The 22,000-nt window shown below is 38.1% G+C and overlaps 1 protein-coding gene across 2 annotated transcripts; it reads left to right on the top strand.

Moving 5' to 3' along the window:
* Window positions 1-1,384: 1,384 nt before the first annotated feature.
* Window positions 1,385-3,058, top strand: LOC145028885 (UPF0481 protein At3g47200-like). Of its 2 annotated transcripts, none has more exons than XM_078977598.1 (2): window positions 1,385-1,484; window positions 1,876-3,058. In XM_078977598.1, exon 2 carries the CDS (start codon window positions 1,962-1,964, stop codon window positions 2,940-2,942), a length of 981 nt encoding a protein of 326 aa, XP_078833724.1. In that variant the 5' UTR covers window positions 1,385-1,484; window positions 1,876-1,961; the 3' UTR covers window positions 2,943-3,058. The 2 variants fall into 2 exon arrangements, with proteins under 2 accessions (XP_078833724.1, XP_078833723.1); XM_078977597.1 differs by having other exon boundaries at window positions 1,413-1,484; window positions 1,619-3,058.
* Window positions 3,059-22,000: the final 18,942 nt, after the last annotated feature.

Raw genomic sequence — 22,000 nt, forward strand, 5'->3', positions numbered from 1 at the left:
ACTTTTTTATTTTTATTTTTATTTTTATTTTTTATTTTTTATTTTTTTAATGGAAAACATGTTTTTTTAAATAAATTCGTTGATTTTTTTTTGAATTTTTTAAAAAGAATTTTTAAAAAAAAATTGATTTTTTTTATTTTTATTCAGCGAATTTATTAAAAAACCTGCGATTCTTTATAATTTTTTTTTTATAATTTCTAAGTATTTTTTATGTATTTTTATGATTTTTAAGGTTTTTTTGTTTTCCAAATAACCCTTCCCTATATATATAATAATGAAATATAAAATAAGAAAGAATTAAAAAATCGATTTTATATAGTCGTTTGAATTTAAAATGTCGTTCTATTTATAAAATGTTGTTCGAAATTTATACAATTATTATTATTATTGTTATTATTATTAAAATATAAAATAAAAATAACTAAAAACCGATTTTATATATTCGTTCGAATTTTATAATGTCGTTCGAATTCATAATATCGTCGGAATTATAAAATTTTATTCAAAATTTATTATAATAATAATAATAATAACAAGAATAATAATATTAAAATATAATAATAATAATAATAATAATAATAATAATATAAATTAAAAAGGAATTAAAAAAACAAAAAAAAACAAAATAGAAAAAAAACAAAATAATAATAATAATAATAATAATAATAATAATAATAATAATAATAATAATAAAAACAGCGGAAAAACAAAATAGAAAAAAAAAACAAGAAAACAAAATAGAAAAAATAAAACAACAAAAATCAAAATATCAAATCTGGAGGTGAAATTAAAAATAAGGAAAGTTACTTATAGAAAACCACTTTTTTAATAAGTTTATGTTGTCCCTGTATATTTCCCCGTTGTTTAACATCCCTATTTTTTTTTTACCATATGCAGTTGAATTGAATTTATGTATAATTAATATTTGTAAATTACTATAGAAAAAGATGCATTTAATTTAAGATATATTTGCTATAATTATTATTTATTTGTTGAAAATTACTACATAGAAAAAGCTTAATAATTTTATTAATTATATTTTTGGGATATGATGCCTATAATTATTATTTAAACAAATAAAAATACTTAATATATTCCCTTAACAGCGGAGTCAATAAGTTGTTGCTAACAACGACGTCCCTTTATCGTCTATTAAAAGTGAAGCAAAGTCGGCCAATTTTTTCATCCCAATATTTATTAAATAATAATAATGATAAGTAATATATATTAAGAAATCAGATGGGATTGCAATAATGTCATGCTCAAACTCTTAATACTAAAAAATAATTATAATATATATTTAAGACGATATATTGTTTATAGTATGATAATAATAATAATTATTATTATATCGAAGGTTGTAGCTAGATATTAGTGGGGTGAAATTTGGTTCACCATATATCTTAGCCACATATGTATCTATCTAAACCTCAAACTGAAAGTACAAAATTCAAACAAATGAACTAGTTTACACAGTAAAGAAGGTAACGCCATCACTTTTAGTATATCTTTTCTTTAATGTGATTTCTTTAATCACATATAAGCTATTATCCTTTAAAATTTCTTGTAACTTGTTAAAGAGGAAATTAAGCTAACTAATATTCTGAATGGCAACTAGCGATTTGGAGTTTGGAGCTGGAGATAGCCTTTGCCATTCTGTCCAGTTTCTGCTTGATTGTAAAGAAAAAGGAAGAAAACTTGGCAACAATAGTCTAGCATCAATTTTCATGGTTCCTAGGGTCTGCCGGGATCACAGCCCAAGTTCTTTTAACCCTCGGGTGGTCTCTATTGGACCTCTCCACAGACAAGATAAAAATTTGCAAGAATTTGAAGTTCAAAAAACGACTTATTTACATCATCTACTGGATCTTTCAGGTTGCAACCCACAGAAAACGTTACAAGAATGTGTGCACAAGGTGAGTAGGAAAATAAAACTCGTCAAGGCATGTTATGCAGAGTCAATGATCTACAATGATGAAGAACTTGTTAGAATGATGGTTATAGATGCTTGTTTCATACTTGATTTCATTCACCTTCTTTCAGAAGATGATGGACCATTTCCAGTAAGCATGTTGATTGCTCCATCAATAGTTAATGATATGGTGTTGATAGAAAACCAAATCCCTTTTTTTGTTCTTAAAGACATCTTTGAGTCCACTATTCTCCAATTTAAACCAAAGACCTCTCTTACTAACCATATCAAGATACTTCTCAGACACTACAATATCTTTGGAGCAAATTTAGTACAACGTAATTTCAAACTAGATACAACTCATGATCATATTCTTGGCTTTCTACACAAATGTTTCCAGCCTTTGCATGATATCCCGACAGGATCTAGAACACATCCGAAGAGGCACGTGACCATGGACCTAGATAGAGCAGGGGTGAACTTTATGCCTAATGAAGATGCAAATTGGGCAATGGCCATGAAACTAGAATTACCAAGGTTTTCATGCTTCGCATGGTTTTGGTGTAAGCCTACTTTGCGGATGCCAAAAGTGACTCTTAATGATGACAGTGAACCAGTTTTAAGGAACCTCATTATTTACGAGCAGTCATCTCTAGTTCCTAATTACGTGACATCATATGTTTGTGCCATGGATATGCTAATTGATACTCCAGACGATGTTGCAAAGTTGGTAAAATCAGGTGTTATTGCGAATAAATTATGCTCGAATGAGAAAGCTGTGAATATGATAAACAGTGTATGCAAAGATGTTGCCTTACTGGAATTTTTCTACCATCAAGAGTGGCAAGAATTGGATGTGTACTACAATAGTTATTGGCCTAATGCTGCTGCAGGGTTGAAGCGTACGTATTTCAGTAGTCCATGGAATATGATTGCTTTATTTGCTGGAATTGTTTTGTTTGTTCTTACGGTAGTTCAGACAATCTTTACAATCAAGGCTGCAAATCCAATGATTGTTATTAAACATTAAATTATTATGTGTATTTTTCTTTTTTGCTTCTTTACAAGTTCTATAAGGTTTTCTTCCTCTCTTTTTTTAAAACATCCATGTTCAACAAGTATAAATTTTAATTTTTGTTGGTTTCACTTAGTTGTTCTTATTTTATTTTACTGGCAAAAATTGACCCAAAACCCGCCAACCAACCCGAACCCATTGTCACCTCTATTATTTATTTGAACGATGCCCCCCTTCTTCTCCTCTTCCTCCTCCCCGAGTCCACCCCCACCCCCACCCCTCAAAAAAAAAGGAACAAAAACCCTTTTATTTAGGCATCAAACTAGGTCTAGACCATCTTCCTCCTCTTAAAGCCGTTTTAAGTAGGGGCGGATGTAGGAACTAAAACGAGTGGTACCAAAAACAACTTTTACTACAAAAAATTAGACGAACTCAAACAAAAAAAAAAAAACTTTTACTAAAAAAATTAGTTTGAGCAACATTAAAGAAACTCAAACTTTAAACCAAACATTTTAGGTTTTATAGAGTTTGTAAGAGGTCCAAGCCCTTAACCACTATGTAACTTGCAAAAGACGAGCTGCAAAAATAAAAAAAACATGACTTCCTCTAGTTTAGATTTGTCTTCTTTTCTAAGAGATTTGATTCTCATCTTTCCTTCCACCGACAATGCGGAATGAGATAAGATTCCTTGATATCATATATTTTCAATATATCAACAAGTTGAAACAAATTTCTCATTTTTATTAGTATTTTTTTCAAAACTGATGTCATCAAGTTTAAAAACCGGAACTTAATATAATATATTATGCATAGTTAACATTACAAATTAAATTTCTATGTAAAAAATAACATAGTATGTTTTATTAGGTACTTGTTTTGGTGGTTGACATGATCATGTTGGCAATTAAAATGAGTTTCTCATTTTTATTAGCAATTTTTTCCCCCAAGTCCGGTAAAACTAGGTTTAACCTGGATGTAACAGCCCAAAAATCCAGATAATATTTTTCATTTCTAAATAATGTTTACAACCATAAGGTTGATACTAGAAATCCATTACAAAAAACCATCATACAAAATCATCAGTTTATCCATATCAATGAATGCGGAAAATAGTGGAGAGTGCATGCTGCGCCATCAAGCCAGACCCTTCCCCTTGGAACTAGACGCACCTGAAATCACATTACAACTGTAAGCACACGCTTAGTGAGTTTTCCCAAAATAACACATGCAATACATACAAATGGGCCCAACCCTGGGGTTCATTCCAACCCAAAACAAGTATGGGCCCCCACCCTAGGGCCTCACCTTGGGTTTTATTTCAACCCAAACCGATCGCAGTGGGTCCCACCCTGGGTATGTTTCAACTCATCGTGTCATACTAGGTCCCCCGCCGTGGGGTATATTTCAACCCAAACATAACATATAACATACAACACAAATGAATATTTGGCCGACCTTGGTGCTTTGGACCCGAAGTTATGGTGAGAAGACTCACCTCAGTCTGCTAAGGCAATCACTGCTCGGCCACTAATCCAAAAGATCTCACACTGAATAAGCATACAAATACCCTAATTAGGATTATGACACAACTTAGCCAAAGGCCCAAAATCCTAAGTCCAACACTCTTTACTAAGCCCATATGGCTTACTTCCTAAATGGACCCGCATACAAGGTCCAAAACAATAATGGGACACAAGGCCCAATAGGCCCAACCCTAACTACCATGACCCAAAAATAATGTCCCAGGCCCAATTATGTCACACCCCAAAACCGAGAACGGCGGAAACGTTCTGGGGCGGAGGACGTCATGTAACGTATCACAACACAGTAAATGTAAATAAGCAAACAACATCATCCATTGCATTAAATATAAAATTTTAATACAAGCGTCATCTGTACATTATAGACACCAAAAATAACGTAAATCAAAATAATAAGATGAGTCTTGGATACGCTCCATCTTCTCAAAAGCTGGCCTCGGTACCTGTCTACTGATGACCTGAGAATACAAGTTATTTTGAAAGAGTTTATCAGCATTAAGCTGGTGAGTTCATAAGTATTTTAGTGTCGGTATTTGTCATCCAAAAATGTTTGAACATTTATCAAGCATAAGTTTGTGAAAGGTATGTAAAGGTTTGTAAGTGTTTGTAGAAGTTTGAATCTCTCAGAAAAACCTATATTTTCTATTAAAGTAGCCTTCTACCAAGGCTTAACTGTTTTGCATACTCGTTTGTCGTAAAAGTGTGTAATTTACCCAAGTGTAACTATCTTTTAACAAAATATAGTTTGTACATTAAAGTTTAAGTGAGGTTATCACTAAAAATGTAATGGGTAAATCATTGTAGTACTGTAGTTTTGCTTTATAGGAACTACTGCCGTACTAACTACCTTAAACCGGATTTATATTAAGGTATCATGTGATAAATTGCACCATACTATCGACTGGTAACAACGACAACGTATAGTCGAAAAATAAGTTATGACGTTTGGCACCCGCAGACCTGTCGGTCCCACTGTAGCTAGCAGCAAGGTGTAGGATAGTCAATCCAGTATAGATCTATACGCAAACTCAACGCTCTCCCTCCAAGAGAATTTTGGCTACAACTCAGGCCATGACATTTAAGGCATGCTCTGATACAGTGGATCACAATCGTTAACGTATTAATGTAAGGGTAATGTTTCTTGTTCTAGTATAGTTGTATATGTAATGTTCTAGAAAGTATTGACTCATGAATGAACTGACTCATTGTATGATATCGCGTTCTAGTAACGGTTCTAGCATCTTCCTAAACTACCCATATGGTAGTTTACTAGCAGTCTAACTGGTACGTATGGCCATAGATGTATACCCTTACTAACTAAGGGCATGGGATGAACTGGAAAGACCTTTTATGACTATATATGTACACATGATATATAACTAATATTTAAACGTCTTTCGGACTAATACCCAAAATCCCACCAGACCACATCTCAAGGCGCGAAAAGGAAATAGGGTGGATAGCCTTCCTAAGTCTTTTAAACATTTCTTATATAACTATACATATAGAGGCATGCAATTTATAATATAAAAGCATAAATGAATTTTGTAAGACATTTGAAATATAAACATTATTTTAAGAAAAGATCGACTTGATGTCGATCTATAAAACAATTTGAAGGCATAAGTATGATAAAACAGTTTTGAGTATAAGGAAACATTTGATTGAAACATAGTTGTAAATAAGTTTGAAAGGTAATGTACCGAGTAAGATGTACAGTGTAATAAATAGTTTAAAACATATAAAATGTTTATAAAAGTCATTTGAAGGAAACTGTTTGGTAAGACGGCTAATGAGTAGCCAAATCTTTCGAATGCTGTATATTAATCACATGTGATTGATGTAATAACTAGCGTAATTCTACTTATTAATCGCCTGTGATTGATATAATCCTAGCATGATTCTACTTGTATTCCCCCCCATAAAGCATTTAAAAGTAGTTTAAAACATTAGTTAAGGGGTATGAACTCACTTGGAAGTTTGAAGATAGAGAGGTGGAAAACCGGGCAGAGTTTCATCTCGGGAAACGGATTTTTCTCGGGATTCTTGGGAATCTCGGGAGTAAAATCGACCCTCGGGACTTGAGCAAAAAGACCAGAGCTTCGGGTTTGAACGGGCACGGAAATCGAGGCAAGATCGTGAGAGAAAGAGAGGAAATGAGCAAATTTTTCGGAAAGGCTCGCATCCCTTTTATAGGGGGCTGAACTGCCACCGTACGCGGGGCGTACGGGCGTACGCAACGCGTACCCGTGCGTCATCGCTTACGCACTTCGGACGGGACGGGTTGGATGGGACGGCGAGTCGGGTAGCTTCGCATAGGGGGACGTGGCCGATCCGAGGCCGTGGTCTCGAGTACGCGGGGCGTACGAGGGTACGCGGCGCGTACCTCGGCCCTAGGCTGACTCCCCCTTCGGATATTACCAAGATTTTTGATTTAAATTTAATTAAAATTTATTAATTAAACTTCAAAAAATCATATCTTCTTCATACGAACTCCATTTTCGACGTTCTTTATATCCTCGCGAAGGTGAGACTACGATCTACAACTTTCGTTTAGATTCCGTTGGCAAATTCCAAAATTATTTTTATTATTTATTTATTAAAATGACGTGATTAAAGAATTTCTTTAAAAATTCTCAACTTCTTTATCTGACGTCGGTTTTTGCCAGACTTTTTACTGCTGAAATACCATTGACGAGACCTTCAATTCTCGTTTAGGTCATTCCGGCCAAAAGTCGCTCGATCTCCGATTCGAGTTTTTAGCTGTCTACTGTTATATCTGTAACTTAGAAAAATCACAACTTCCTCATACGAAGTCAGATTTGGACGTTCTTTTTATGTACGTTTACGGTTTGATGATATCTAAAAATTTCATTTAGATATCTAAGGCCAAAAACTATTGTGTTGAAACTTCGCGTTTTACATCTATCAGTGTTGCTGGTTTTTGCCGAGAATCTTCGGTTGGTCATAACTTCTTCGTTATAACTCGGATTTTAGTGTTCTTTATATGCTTGGAAACCTTGATACGATTCCTACTACTTTATTTAACCCAAATAAGATTTTAGGAACGTTATATTTTGACCCAATTTTGATTGGTTTTACATTACATTGTCTCGAAATATCGGGTTGTCACATCATCCCCCTGTTAGAAGGAATTTCGTCCCGAAATTAGAATATAAGCAAGGAATCATGCAAGAATGATCGAGTCGTGAGGAGGAAACTTCCTGATCGATTGGTTCTAGCGCATCTAAGTGATAACGGGTCCTCGGTTGGCGTTCCAACGAACCTTCACTAACTGGCGATGGCGTTCCCTCGTCCGCTTGACCTCTCGGTCGAGGGTCACTACGGTTCTAATACGAAGGCGAGGATCTCGACGAGTGGACTTGCAAGGGTCCTAACGGAAAGGTATGGTTTCATGATCGAGATGCGAAGTGTAGAAAGTATGTTACTGAGTTCGCGGAGTAGGTCTAGTTTGTGTGAGGCACAAGACCGATTCTGATAAGAATCTCGAAGGTCCTATCTAACTTGGATTTAGCTTTCCACGCTTTACGAAGCGTATGATGCCATTCCTAGAGTGAGTTATCCGAAAGAACTTGGTCACTCGCTTGGAATCTCAAAGGTTCCTTTTCTTGCGTAACTTCCCAGTCAAAGGCCACCCCTTGTTGGGTCAAAGTAGTACGAGTTTCTGTAGCTTGCGAGGAGTTCTGAATGAACTAAGGCAGTAGGTCGGTACGACCTTGAATCTGGTGAAAAACTATCAGCATCTCTGGTGTCGATATACGCTCAACGGTTTTGACTAATTGAAAGAGTACTCATAATTTCTCACATTACTAAAAGTGTGTCCTAGAAACTTGACTCTTCAATTTCAAACTCGTGCCTAGAGAACTTTGCTAAAAGTTCCTTTGTAGGAATGTTACCATGGGCTTTCTTCTTACTTCGAGGGTAGATGAGTAAGTCATTACATGGAGGAATGATGACTGATCCCAGTAAGAAAGACGTAACTCTATTTATTTAGCTCATGAAAACTATGGGCGTATTGGTCCTATCCGAAAGGTATCACTACGAACTCGAAATGTCCGCATCGAGTTCAGGAGATATTCTTCCGGACATCCTCCCCTAACACTCGAACTGGTGATATTCGGATTCCAGATCCATTCCTGGAAGTAGTTTCTTTCCTTGCGTTTGCTCAACCATTTTGTCTATGCGAGGCAGAGATAACGATTTCTATGAAAATCTTGACGGAGTCCCCGATATCCGAGGCACATACATTGCAATCTGTCGATCTCCGCGAGAATATGACCGGGGTCCTCTAGGGCGAGAAGCCTAGTCTACTAATTCTCTTTCTGTGTAGTTTGTGAAGTGGTTTATACTGTTCTGGTATCTCCGAGGGTGTTTAAACTATAGGGCGACCTATTTTCGGGAGTTGTACTGGGTTCTAAGTTTGTTCACATGACGATGTGATTACTAGTATACTTAGGCAATTCTCCGTCCTGAAGTCCATTTTAGAATTTATACAGGGCTTCACGATCACAATCTCGTGTATACGAGGCGTATATAATTAAGATTGAAAAGGTAGTCGAATAACTGATTCTTCCTTACCCTCACATCCCATCCGGGAAAAGAAGTTAAAATGGAATCATCAATTCTAAACCTGTAGAATCTTGATTATATATCACTCTTATGCATACGCTTCTCAGTGATAGATCAATCGTATAAATCCTTGGATTGAACTTGACGTACTGCACGAGTGGTACTTCGGGGCTTTCTTCGGCAAGAAAATAACTAAGTGGTACTCCTGGCATGAGTACTACGGTGTTCTGATATGACGGCTTCACTGGAAAAATGATCTAGAAGAAAGAGATGTACGTACGAAGCTGTTTTGGCGTCGATCAAATTGAATCTGATTGTATGATAATGTCGGAATCATACAGAAACTTTAAAGACATTAGAATTAAACATAGACGATTACAGACAAAACACAACTGTGCAAACATGAAAAGAGTTACAGTACTTTAGACTTACCACAAGACTATTGCTGCGAATAAGATATACTACAAAAGACAAGTACACACAGCACGAGAATTCCTATACAGACAGGATCTCGCAAAAGGTAAGACTCTAGTTGCACTAGTTCTAGATAGTTTATAAGTCTGTTACAATGAAACGCCCAAATTATATTTAACGTGGTTCCGGAGTAGGCTCTCCTGCAGCTGTGATCCTGAGAATTTTCCCATCTGCGCCAGAGTTCTTTGTTATCGGGCAATCTTTCTTGAAGTGTCCTACCTCACCGCATTGGTGGCGTGACGGGCTAGTACTAGCCTTGGAGACGGGATTGCGGTGTTTAGCCAATGTTATGTGGACACGAGTGCCTTCCTCGTTACTCCATTTTGAAAACTGCTTCTTAAATCGTTCGGTGCTATAACAAATCTTGTGTGCAGGTTTAGTCCCGATGAAAGGGACTTGAGGGATAGGTCGCGCTGGTGTTCCACAGTTACGAGCATGGTGCCCTATGTTTAGACAATTGCAACACTGCATCTCATGGCAAGCCACATGATGATGGAAACTACACTTAACACACTTCGGGAGTTTTCCCTCATATGGCCTGCTCGGTACTGGGATGGCAGGGGTTTCCACTTGCTGCGGTTGTATAGCCAACTTTTGGGATCTCTTGCGTTCCTTCCAGGCTTGACGCCTTCGTTTCTTGTTTTTTGTTTTTCGGCTTTGCGAGCCTGTGACTGTTACTGTTTGAAGACTTCCTAGATGGATACCACGATTGGTTGTGCTGTTAGTGCTACGGTGTGCAAGGACCGTGGTTACAGCAGCCACCACGGCAGCTGTAACTGTTGTTTGAAAGGTAGCGGCGTCCATAGGAAAAGTGGGGGTTTCGCTGATCGACTGATTGCTTCTGGATGATGACATGATTCTGTAACACGAAAAGTAAAGATTTTGTGAGCGATTCTGGTTGACCCTGATGTACTTAGATTGTTCATGTAAAGAGTACGACGATGTTCATGAAAGTTTGACCTACATCCCTATGATGCAGTCCTAGTACAGAATGAAAGTATGTTCGCGAAGGTTTGACCTACATCCCTATGATGCCGTCCTAGTACAGAATGAAAGTATGTTCGCGAAGGTTTGACCTACATCTCTATGATGCAGTCCTGGTACAGAATGAAAGTATGTTCGCGAAGGTTTGACCTACATCTCTATGATGCAGTCAGTGCTTGTAGTAGGGTTTCATGGTTTCTCTCTGATCTCTCGTGAGCATATTCTAGATGAATGGTGTGGAGGGTATGCATTCTAACATAGGTGACTATTTCTGAAATCTGATGTAGGGCTGTCCTGCCTTGAATTTCATCTCGGGTCTCTCTACGGACCAAGATTGGCAAGACAATATCTGCTAAGCCCTCATTGATCAAGTCGTAAAAGCTTCGGTCGCCATCAAATAGCATAGACTGATCTTGTCCTTGGCTCCCTATTTCCAAGCATTCCACTCACTCAGGGTCGGGTCATGAAAAACCGAACGAGGGTTAAGAGTTGGAACGGGAGTTGCTCGGGGTAGGTTCTCAACTCCTGGTTCGGAGTTAGCATCATACGAAAAGTCTTCATCATGGTGATCATTCAAGGGGATAGGTTGATCATTCACTGGTTCTTCTTCAAGCCAACCAGCTATGATTTCTAAGCGAGAATTTAGGGTAAGAGGAATACTATTTGACGAACTATCTAGATAATTATTTAGAAAACCTTCATTAGTTACATCGCTATTTGTGAAGTGCATACCAGTTATGTGTAATCCAAACAGGATAGACCTTCGAATAAGTGACCTTAATTCCAAATTCACCCAGAATAGGGGCAAGGCAACATTATCACAGATTCTAAGTCTTTAACATCCTAATTACATATAGCCTCAGTGTATCCACTTAGCAACTATCAACTTAATAATGAAGATCCCGTTTTTGTTCTCAAGTATAAAGTACTTATAGTAACACCAAATACTCCTATAGTATTTTAAATTTTTAATGTTATGTTCTATTGTTCTCATTGTGGTAGGGTTGGTAAGATTTTAGCATTGTTGCAACTACACACTTAAGCTTAGGCACATGCTAGTCAACCCTCGGATAATATAGGTGATCAGGCTATATCTTCCCAGTTTTGACCATATGTCTCTAAGCCCATTTGTGTTGTCCAACAATCGTAATTCTTTTGTACTGTCCTAGTGACACTGATTTTAGTATGAATGCAGACTAGTATACTTAATTAACTATTTTAGTATTTAAAGTATAGACTCTTGGTCAGAGTGTTTTAATCCCAAATGGGTTTATAGTTTAGTATATCTTTTATGGGTTGATATACTTGCTTCACTATAAACAATGCTCTGATACCAATCTGTCATACCCCAAAACTGAGAACTGCGGAAACGTTCTGGGGCGAAGGACGTCATGTAACGTATCACAACACAGTAAATGTAAATAAGAAAACAACATCATCCATTGCATTAAATATAAAATTTTAATACAAGCGTCATCTGTACATTATAGACACCAAAAATAATGTAAATCAAAATAATAAGATGAGTCTTGGATACGCTCCATCTTCTCAAAAGCTGGCCTCGGTACCTGTCTACTGATGACCTGAGAATACAAGTTATTTTGAAAGAGTTTATCAGCATTAAGCTGGTGAGTTCATAAGTATTTTAGTGTCGGTATTTGTCATCCAAAAATGTTTGAACATTTATCAAGCATAAGTTTGTAAAAGGTATGTAAAGGTTTGTAAGTGTTTGTAGAAGTTTGAATCTCTCAGAAAAACCTATATTTTCTATTAAAGTAGCCTTCTACCAAGGCTTAACTGTTTTGCATACTCGTTTGTCGTAAAAGTGTGTAATTTACCCAAGTGTAACTATCTTTTAACAAAATATAGTTTGTACATTAAAGTTTAAGTGAGGTTATCACTAAAAATGTAATGGGTAAATCATTGTAGTACTGTAGTTTTGCTTTATAGGAACTACTTCCGTACTAACTACCTTAAACCGTATTTATATTAAGGTATCATGTGATAAATTGCACCATACTATCGACATGTAACAACGACAACGTATAGTCGAAAAATAAGTTATGACGTTTGGCACCCGCAGACCTGTCGGTCCCACTGTAGCTAGCAGCAAGGTGTAGGATAGTCAATCCAGTATAGATCTATACGCAAACTCAACGCTCTCCCTCCAAGAGAATTCTGGCTACAACTCGGGCCATGACATTTAAGGCATGCTCCGATACAGTGGATCACAATCGTTAACGTATTAATGTAAGGGTAATGTTTCTTGTTCTAGTATAGTTGTATATGTAATGTTCTAGAAAGTATTGACTCATGAATGAACTGACTCATTGTATGATATCGCGTTCTAGTAACGGTTCTAGCATCTTCCTAAACTACCCATATGGTAGTTTACTAGCAGTCTAACTGGTACGTATGGCCATAGATGTATACCCTTACTAACTAAGGGCATGGGATGAACTGGAAAGACCTTTTATGACTATATATGTACACATGATATATAACTAATATTTAAACGTCTTTCGGACTAATACCCAAAATCCCACCAGACCACATCTCAAGGCGCGAAAAGGAAATAGGGTGGATAGCCTTCCTAAGTCTTTTAAACATTTCTTATATAACTATACATATAGAGGCATGCAATTTATAATATAAAAGCATAAATGAATTTTGTAAGACATTTGAAATATAAACATTATTTTAAGAAAAGATCGACTTGATGTCGATCTATAAAACAATTTGAAGGCATAAGTATGATAAAACAGTTTTGAGTATAAGGAAACATTTGATTGAAACATAGTTGTAAATAAGTTTGAAAGGTAATGTACCGAGTAAGATGTACAGTGTAATAAATAGTTTAAAACATATAAAATGTTTATAAAAGTCATTTGAAGGAAACTGTTTGGTAAGACGGCTAATGAGTAGCCAAATCTTTCGAATGCTGTATATTAATCACATGTGATTGATGTAATAACTAGCGTAATTCTACTTATTAATCGCCTGTGATTGATATAATCCTAGCATGATTCTACTTGTATTCCCCCCCCCGATAAAGCATTTAAAAGTAGTTTAAAACATTAGTTAAGGGGTATGAACTCACTTGGAAGTTTGAAGATAGCGAGGTGGAAAACCGGACAGAGTTTCGTCTCGGGAAACGGATTTTTCTCGGGATTCTTGGGAATCTCGGGAGTAAAATCGACCCTCGGGACTTGAGCAAAAAGACCAGAGCTTCGGGTTTGAACGGGCACGGAAATCGAGGAAAGATCGTGAGAGAAAGAGAGGAAATGAGCAAATTTTTCGGAAAGGCTCGCATCCCTTTTATAGGGGGCTGAACTGCCTCCGTACGCGGGGCGTACGGGCGTACGCAGCGCGTACCCGTGCGTCATCGCTTACGCACTTCGGACGGGACGGGTCGGATGGGACGGCGGGTCGGGTAGCTTCGTATAGGGCGACGTGGCCAATCCGAGGCCGTGGTCTCGAGTACGCGGGGCGTACGAGGGTACGCGGCGCGTACCTCGGCCCTAGGCTGACTCCCCCTTCGGATATTACCAAGATTTTTGATTTATATTTAATTAAAATTTATTAATTAAACTTCAAAAAATCATATCTTCTTCATACGAACTCCGTTTTTGACGTTCTTTATATCCCCGCGAAGGTGAGACTACGATCTACAAGTTTCGTTTAGATTCCGTTGGCAAATTCCAAAATTATTTTTATTATTTATTTATTAAAATGACGTGATTAAGGAATTTCTTTAAAAATTCATAACTTCTTTATCTGACGTTGGTTTTTGCCAGACTTTTTACCGCTGAAATACCATTGATGAGACCTTCAATTCTCGTTTAGGTCATTCCGGCCAAAAGTCGCTCGATCTCCGATTCAAGTTTTTAGCTGTCTACTGTTATATCTGTAACTTAGAAAAATCACAACTTCCTCATACGAAGTCAGATTTGGACGTTCTTTTTATGTACGTTTACGGTTTGATGGGATCTAAAAATTTCATTTAGATATCTAAGGCCAAAAACTATTGTATTGAAACTTCGCGTTTTACGTCTATCAGTGTTGCTGGTTTTTGCCGAGAATCTTCGGTTGGTCATAACTTCTTCGTTATAACTCGGATTTTAGTGTTCTTTATATGCTTGGAAACCTTGATTCGTTTCCTACTACTTTATTTAACCCAAATAAGATTTTAGGAACGTTATATTTTGACCCAATTTTGATTGGTTTTACATTACATTGTCTCGAAATATCAGGTTGTCACAAATTACCCTAATCGATCCAGGCCCAAGGCTAAGCAAGGCTCAAATGTCTCAAAAGCCCATTGAAAGCCCAACATTCACTAAAGGTGTACGCCTATCATACACCCTTAGTACGCTTAGTGTACTCGACTCTAAGGTGTTAAGCGCATCGTAAAAGGTAGTTGGAAACTTTATGCACAACATACACCCTTATTACACTTAGCGTACTTGCCTCTGAGGTGGTAAGCTTTTGCACCAAAAGCCATTAAGTACTTAATACGTGGAAACCTAACGTCCAAAACCAGATCTAAGTCGATTAAGAGGTCCTAGGGCATGAAGTTCGCAACTTTATGCCCTTTCATGCCACATGGAAACCCAACACCTCATTTAACCCATTAAGACCTTAAATTCATGCATGAAGTCTTAATAATAAAAAAGCTAGCATTTTTATGCTTTCAACATGCCTAAAGAGCTTGGATCTAACATCTCAACCCTCTAGAGTTACCCAAACCCGCAAAAGAGGTTCCATAGACCAAGAAAAGACTTAAAACCAAATTCTAATTCAAACTAGCAAAAACAATAGCAAGGTATGAGCTTTTTACCTCCACAAGCTCTTCAAGATTCTCAAGATTCAGGATCCAAAAGATCTTCCCACGTTCAAGGCTTGCCCATCACTTCCATCTCGTTCCTAGAACACAAAAATAAGGGGGGGGGGGGGGTAATTTTAGGCACTTCAAGCTCAAGAATTATTCACAAGATATTTAGGGTTTTAGAGATGTCTGAAAGCAATTGAGGCTAGTAAGGAATGGGGTCTAAGGTCATAAATAAGCATATATAGGGCACAAGTTCGACCATTAGGGTTTTAGACCTTGGCCTTGTACACCCTATGTCCGAGCTTGTATGCCCTGCGTACGAGCCTAAGCTACCCAAAGCATCCACTTGTGTATTCTAAGCATACACACATTTACGCGCAGTGTACGGAGGGTCCTCAAATGCCATAAATTAAATACTTCAAGCGGTTAAATGAAATACCTGGATTTTTGAATGTTACAACTCTCCCCCGTTTGATTTATACTTTGTCCTCGAAGTCCGCAGATGCAAATAGATCCGGAAAATGCTCTTTCATTTTGTCCTTCGGTTCCCAGGTCCATTCGGAGCCCCTCCGATGCTGCCATTGAACCTGCACTAGCCTCACCTCTTTATTACGAAGAGATTTAGTTTTTCAATCCAGAACTGCAATGGGCTTCTCAACATAGTTCAGGCTCTCATCCACCTGAATATCATCCAATGAAATAACTACAACCTCATATGTTACACACTTCTGTAACTTGTAAGTTGTACATTAGGAACATTAGGAAACATAGTGCTTATCCTAAAATCTAATACTAGTCGAGTTGACTTGTTGAATTTGTTTGATTCAAAATTAACAGTTTTCACATCATCCCCTCGTTAGAAGGAATTTCGTCCTGAAGTTAGCACCTTGAGCAGGTTCTTCATGAGCTAGGGAAAAGATGTGGGTATTTTTGTTTCATTTGGTCCTCCCGTTCCCAAGTAAATTCAGGCCCTCGCTTGGCGTTCCAATGAACCTTGACCATGGGTATGCAACTTTGTTTCATCCTTTTGAGCTCCCTGTCCATGATTTCCACAGGTTTCTTGATGAAGTGGAGAATCTCTTTTACTTTAATTTTGTCAAGTGGAATGATGAGAGTCTCATTGGACAGACACTTCTTCAAGTTGGAGACATGGAAGGTGGGGTGTATGTTGCTGAGTTCCCGTGGTAGTTGAAGTCTGTAAGCTCTCGGGCCAATCCTGAAAGGGATCTTGAATGGTATGATATACCTTGGATTCAGTTTCCTACATTTTCCAAAACGTATCATTCCCTTCTAGGGTGAGACCTTTAACAGTACACAGTCACCAACCTGGAATTCCAAGGGTTTACGTCATTTATCCGTATAGCTCTTTTGTTGATTGGGGATACCTTTAGTTATTTACGAATTTGAACGATATTCTCTATAGTTTCCCGAATGATCTCAGGGCTGGTGAGTGTGCTATTAGGCACTTGTCCCCTTGCTAGCTGTGTGTCACCCACCTCAGCCTAACACAACGGTTGTCACACCCCCAAACCAGAACGGCAGAAACGTTCGGGGGCGGAGGACGTCATATTCAGTATCATAATAGTTCATAGAAAGGAAAGTACACACCAACATTCATATATAAAGGTTTTTAAAATGTTTACATAATTGTATTCATTACATGTTCAAAAGATAAATACATAAACATCTTTCAAAAGAAGTAATTAACGCCAGCGCGTCAATCCCAAAAGTTGATTTCCAAACCTGCTTAGTGGTTCCCTGAGAATACAAGTTATTTCAAAGAGAAAGTGTCAACAATTAAGTTGGTGAGTTCATGAGTAGTGTTTTGAGAAAATGTACGCCATTCGAAAGTTCGTGTACGTTTTCCAGAAAACGCAGTATTTCAAATGTAAAGAGTTATGGTTTGTTGTGTTGTAAATGAATGTATTAGATCCAGAAAATCCCATATTTTCCCTAATGGTTGAGATATGAATTGTTGTGTTTTCCAAGAAAATCCCTTATTTTCCTATAAAAGTATGAAATGCATATGAATGTTCGTGTTATAAGTTGTAAGTAATTGCACCAGGAAAATCCCTTATTATCCTATTAGTTGTTTGGTTTGTATACAGGAAAAACCCTTATTTTCCTAACATAACTGGCAGTCTCTAAGACCGAAAATGGCAAACAACCGACGTTCTTAAAAGGTGTGTCATAGTTTTATGTAATAAAGCTATACGAAGATTGCATTTGTTAGATGAAGAATAGTTTTAATAGCTACTCGTTCATAAAAGCATAATACCATAATAATTGTATATCCGATGAGTTTTATAACCATACTAAACATAATATGCCTGTAACGACGTTCTTCAGGTGTCGCAGCGTTATGACAACTGTCACCCCAAAGGACGGACTGTAGCTAACAGTCAGGGCACGGGATCATGACTTCCCGTATAGATCTATACACATTTGACACGTTCTCCTAACGGGAGACTCTGGTTATAGACAGGACTTGCGGCATTACTTTATAATAAGAAAGTAGTGTTTGAAGATATACACGTCTCATGGATTCTCAACTAAGTCTGTATTAAAGTGATAGTTTTGTATGCAAAGTTTATCCTTTTTCACAATGTTTGACAAAGCATAAATCATAAGTTTTTAGAATGTATAAAACGACTTAGCAATGAAAGGTACTTTGAAATCACTATATACTTTGTATAAGTCTAATGCACACAAAGTATGACAAGAGTTTTCCATAGTAGTAAGGAATTACAAGTGATTTATTCGATAAAAACAAGTGAAGTGAAACTTTATAAAATACACGATAATAACCGTATGTTTACTTGTATTCCCCCCTTATAGAGTATAAAAGCATTTAAAATGTATTTAAAGTGTGTTTGAAAGGGGTATGAACTCACTTGATTGATTGAAGAAGGTCTGACGAAAATCGAGCAGAACATTGGCTTGAAAAGGCGGATTTTCTCGGGATTTCTTGGGAGTAAAATCGACCTTCGGGACTTGCACAAAATGACCAGGGCTTCAGGGTAGTGCGAGCACGGAAAACGAGGCCAAACGCAAGAAAAGTGAGAGAGAATGAGCAATTTTTCCGAGAACCCTCGCATCCCTTTTATAGGAGGCTGGAACCGCCTCGGTACGCGGGGCGTACGCGTACATCACGCATGACCGAGTCCTCGACTGCCACGGACTTCGGATGGGACGGGGGGGGGGGGGGGTAGGCTCGCATAGAGGCGACGTGGATGATCCTAGGCCAAGGCCTTGAGTACGCTGGGCGTACTTGCGTGACTCAGACTTCAGATAATACCGAAGTTTTCAATAAAAATATATATTAATTATTTATCAAACTTCAAAAATTCATATCTCCTTCATACGAACTCCGTTTTCGACGTTCTTTATATCCACGCGTAGGTGAGACTAAGATCTACAACTTTCGTTTAGATTCCGTTGGCAAATTCTGAAATTATTTTTATTATTTATTTATTAAAATGACGTGATTAAAGAATTTCTTTAAAAATTCATAACTTTTTCATACGACGTCCGATTTGAGCGTTCTTATATGCACGTTTGTAGTTTAACGATATCTATGACTTTCATTTAGACACCTAAGGTCAAAAAGTGTTTTATTGAAACTTTGCGTTTTTACGTAACTTCGTATCGCCGGTTTTTGTCGGAAAACTTAGAATGGTCATAACTTCTTCGTTATAACTCGGATTTTTGTGTTATTTATATATTTGGAAACCTTAAGACGATATTTACTACATAGCGTACTCCAAACAGAGTTTTTGAATACTTCATTTTTCGATGATATTCTAATCCGTTTTTCAAAGAGGTTACAAGACTCGATCTTTGATGACCTGAAATGACGGGTTGTTACATCATCCCCCCGTTAGAGGGAATTTCGTCCCGAAATTTTAATACAAAAGGAAAGTTTTAGGGGCTGAGGAAGAGGTGTGGATAATTCTGTTGCATTTGATCTTCTCGTTCCCATGTGAACTCAGGTCCCCTCTTAGCATTCCATCGGACCTTTACTATTGGAATGCAGCTCTGTTTAGTTCGTTTAACTTCCTTATCCATGATCTCGACGGGTTCTTCCACAAAGTTAAGATTTTCATTTAGTTCGATTTCATCGAGTGGAATTACAAGTGTTTTGTCGGACAAACACTTCTTCAGGTTCGATACGTGGAATACTGGAAGTACTTTGTTAAGCTCGATTGGAAGTCGGAGTTTGTAGGCCACTGGACCAACTCTTGAAATGATTTCGAAGGGTCCAATGTACCTAGGATTTAGCTTCCCATGTTTTCCAAAGCGTATCATGCCCTTCTAGGGTGAGACCTTCAGTAGTACACGATCGCCAATCTGAAATTCCAAGGGTTTATGTCTTTTGTCGGCATAGCTCTTTTGCCTATCCCTTGAGGATTTCAGTCGTTCTCGTATTTGCACGATCTTTTCAGTAGTTTCTCTGATGATCTTTGGACCAGTGAGGGTGCTATCAGGGACTAGACCTTTTGCTAATTGTGTGTCACCCACTTCCGTCCAGCACAGAGGTGATCTGCACTTACGACTGTAATGGGCTTCAAATGGAGCAGTATTGATACTAGTATGATAACTATTGTTATAAGAGAACTCAACCAAAGGTAAGTGAACATCCCATGCCTTACCAAAGTCTATTACACATGCTCGCAACATGTCTTCCAAGGTTTGGATCGTCCTCTCACTCTGTCCGTTAGTTTGGGGGTGATAGGCTGTACTCATGTCCAATCTTGTTCCCATGGATTTTTGCAATGATTGCCAGAATCTGGAAGTGAATCTACTATCTCTATCCGAGATGATAGACATTGGCACTCCATGGAGTCATACGATCTCTCGGATGTAGATTCTCGATAGCTTTTCCATTTTATCAGTTTCCTTGATCGGTAAGAAATGAGCGGACTTGGTTAATCTATCGACGATTACCCAAATAGTATCTTGGCCGCCCTGAGTTTTGGGCTGTTTCGTTATGAAGTCCATGGAAATCTGCTCCCATTTCCACTCAGGTATTTCAGGTTGTTGGAGTAGCACTGAGGGTTTCTGGTGCTCTATTTTTATCTTGGCTCAAGTCAAACACTTGCTCACATAGGTAGCGATCTCCGCTTTCATGTTTGGCCACCAGTAGAGTTGCTTGAGATCTTGATACATCTTGTCTGACCCGGGGTGTACGGAGTATGGAGTCTTGTGTTCCTTGCTCATAACTACCTCTCTGAATCCACCAAACTTGGGTGTCCATATTCGGTTCATGAGGTAGCGTGCTCCGTCACTCTTGATTTCTAAGTTCTTGTCCATTCCCCTAAGGGTCTCACCTGTCATGTTTTCGGGTTTCAAGGCCTCTATTTGAGCTTCCTTGACTTGGGCTGATAGGTGCGAATGGATGGACATGGCTAATGACTTCACTCTTTGGCCAGAGTACTCCTTATGATTAAGGGCATCTGCCACGACGTTTGCCTTTCCCGGATGATAGCAAATCTCACAGTCGTAGTCGTTGAGCAATTCGACCCAACGTCGCTGTCTCATGTTTAACTCTTTCTGGTCGAAGATGTGTTGGAGGCTCTTGTGGTCTGTAAAGATAATGCACTTGGTACCATATAGGTAGTGTCTCCAGATTTTAAGAGCGAAGACCACCTCCCCAATTTCTAAGTCATGAGTGGTGTAGTTGACCTCATGCGTTTTCAGTTGTCGTGAGGCATATGCAATAACTTTTCCCCTCTGCATTAGCACACAGCCCAACCCTTGCTTCGAAGCGTCGCAATACACCCCAAATTTTTGGTCCCCTCTGGAAGAGAAAGGATGGGTGCACTACAAAGGGCCTGTTTCAAGGTCTGAAATGCAACATCTTGCTTTTCTCCCCAGTGGTAGTTCACACCTTTCTGGGTTAAAGCGGTAAGAGGCTTTGCGATGCTGGAGAAATTCTGAATGAACCTTCGATAATAACCAGCAAGACCTAGAAATTGGCGAATTTATGTTGGTGTAGTTGGTGCAGACAAGTTTTTGATAGCCTTGATTTTTGATGGATCCATGTGGATTCCTTCCTTGCTGACCACGTGACCGAGGAAGTCCACCTTTCTAATCCAAAACTCACATTTTGAGAATTTTGCATACAGTCTCTCAGTCCGTAACGTCTGTAAGACTTGCCTCAGATGTTGACTATGCTCTTCTTTATTCTTTGAATAAATGAGTATGTCGTCTTTGAATACTATCACAAACTTATCCAAGAATGGACGATATACCCGATTCATTAGATCCATGAATACGGCCAAGGCATTGGTTAGTCTGAACGGCATCACTACGAACTCATAATGTCCGTATCTCGTTAGGAAGGCCGTCTTGGGAACATCACTCTCCAGGACTCACAGCTGGTGATATCCCGATCTCAGATCGATCTTGGAGAAGTAGTTGGCTCCTTGGAGTTGGTCGAATAAGTCATCGATTTGGGGTAAGGGGTATCGGTTCTTGATGGTAAGTTTGTTGAGTTCTCGGTAGTCGATGCACATTCTGAATGATCCATCCTTCTTTTTCACGAACAACACGGGTGCTCCCCATGGCGAGAAGCTCGGCCTGGTGAATCCTTTTCCAAGTAGCTCATTCAGTTGGCTGGATAGCTCTTGCATCTCTGCCGGGGCTAATCG

The sequence above is a fragment of the Lactuca saligna genome, chromosome 2, assembly GCF_052625555.1.
Source record: "Lactuca saligna cultivar CGN05327 chromosome 2, ASM5262555v1, whole genome shotgun sequence".
Classification (NCBI taxonomy): domain Eukaryota; kingdom Viridiplantae; phylum Streptophyta; class Magnoliopsida; order Asterales; family Asteraceae; genus Lactuca; species Lactuca saligna.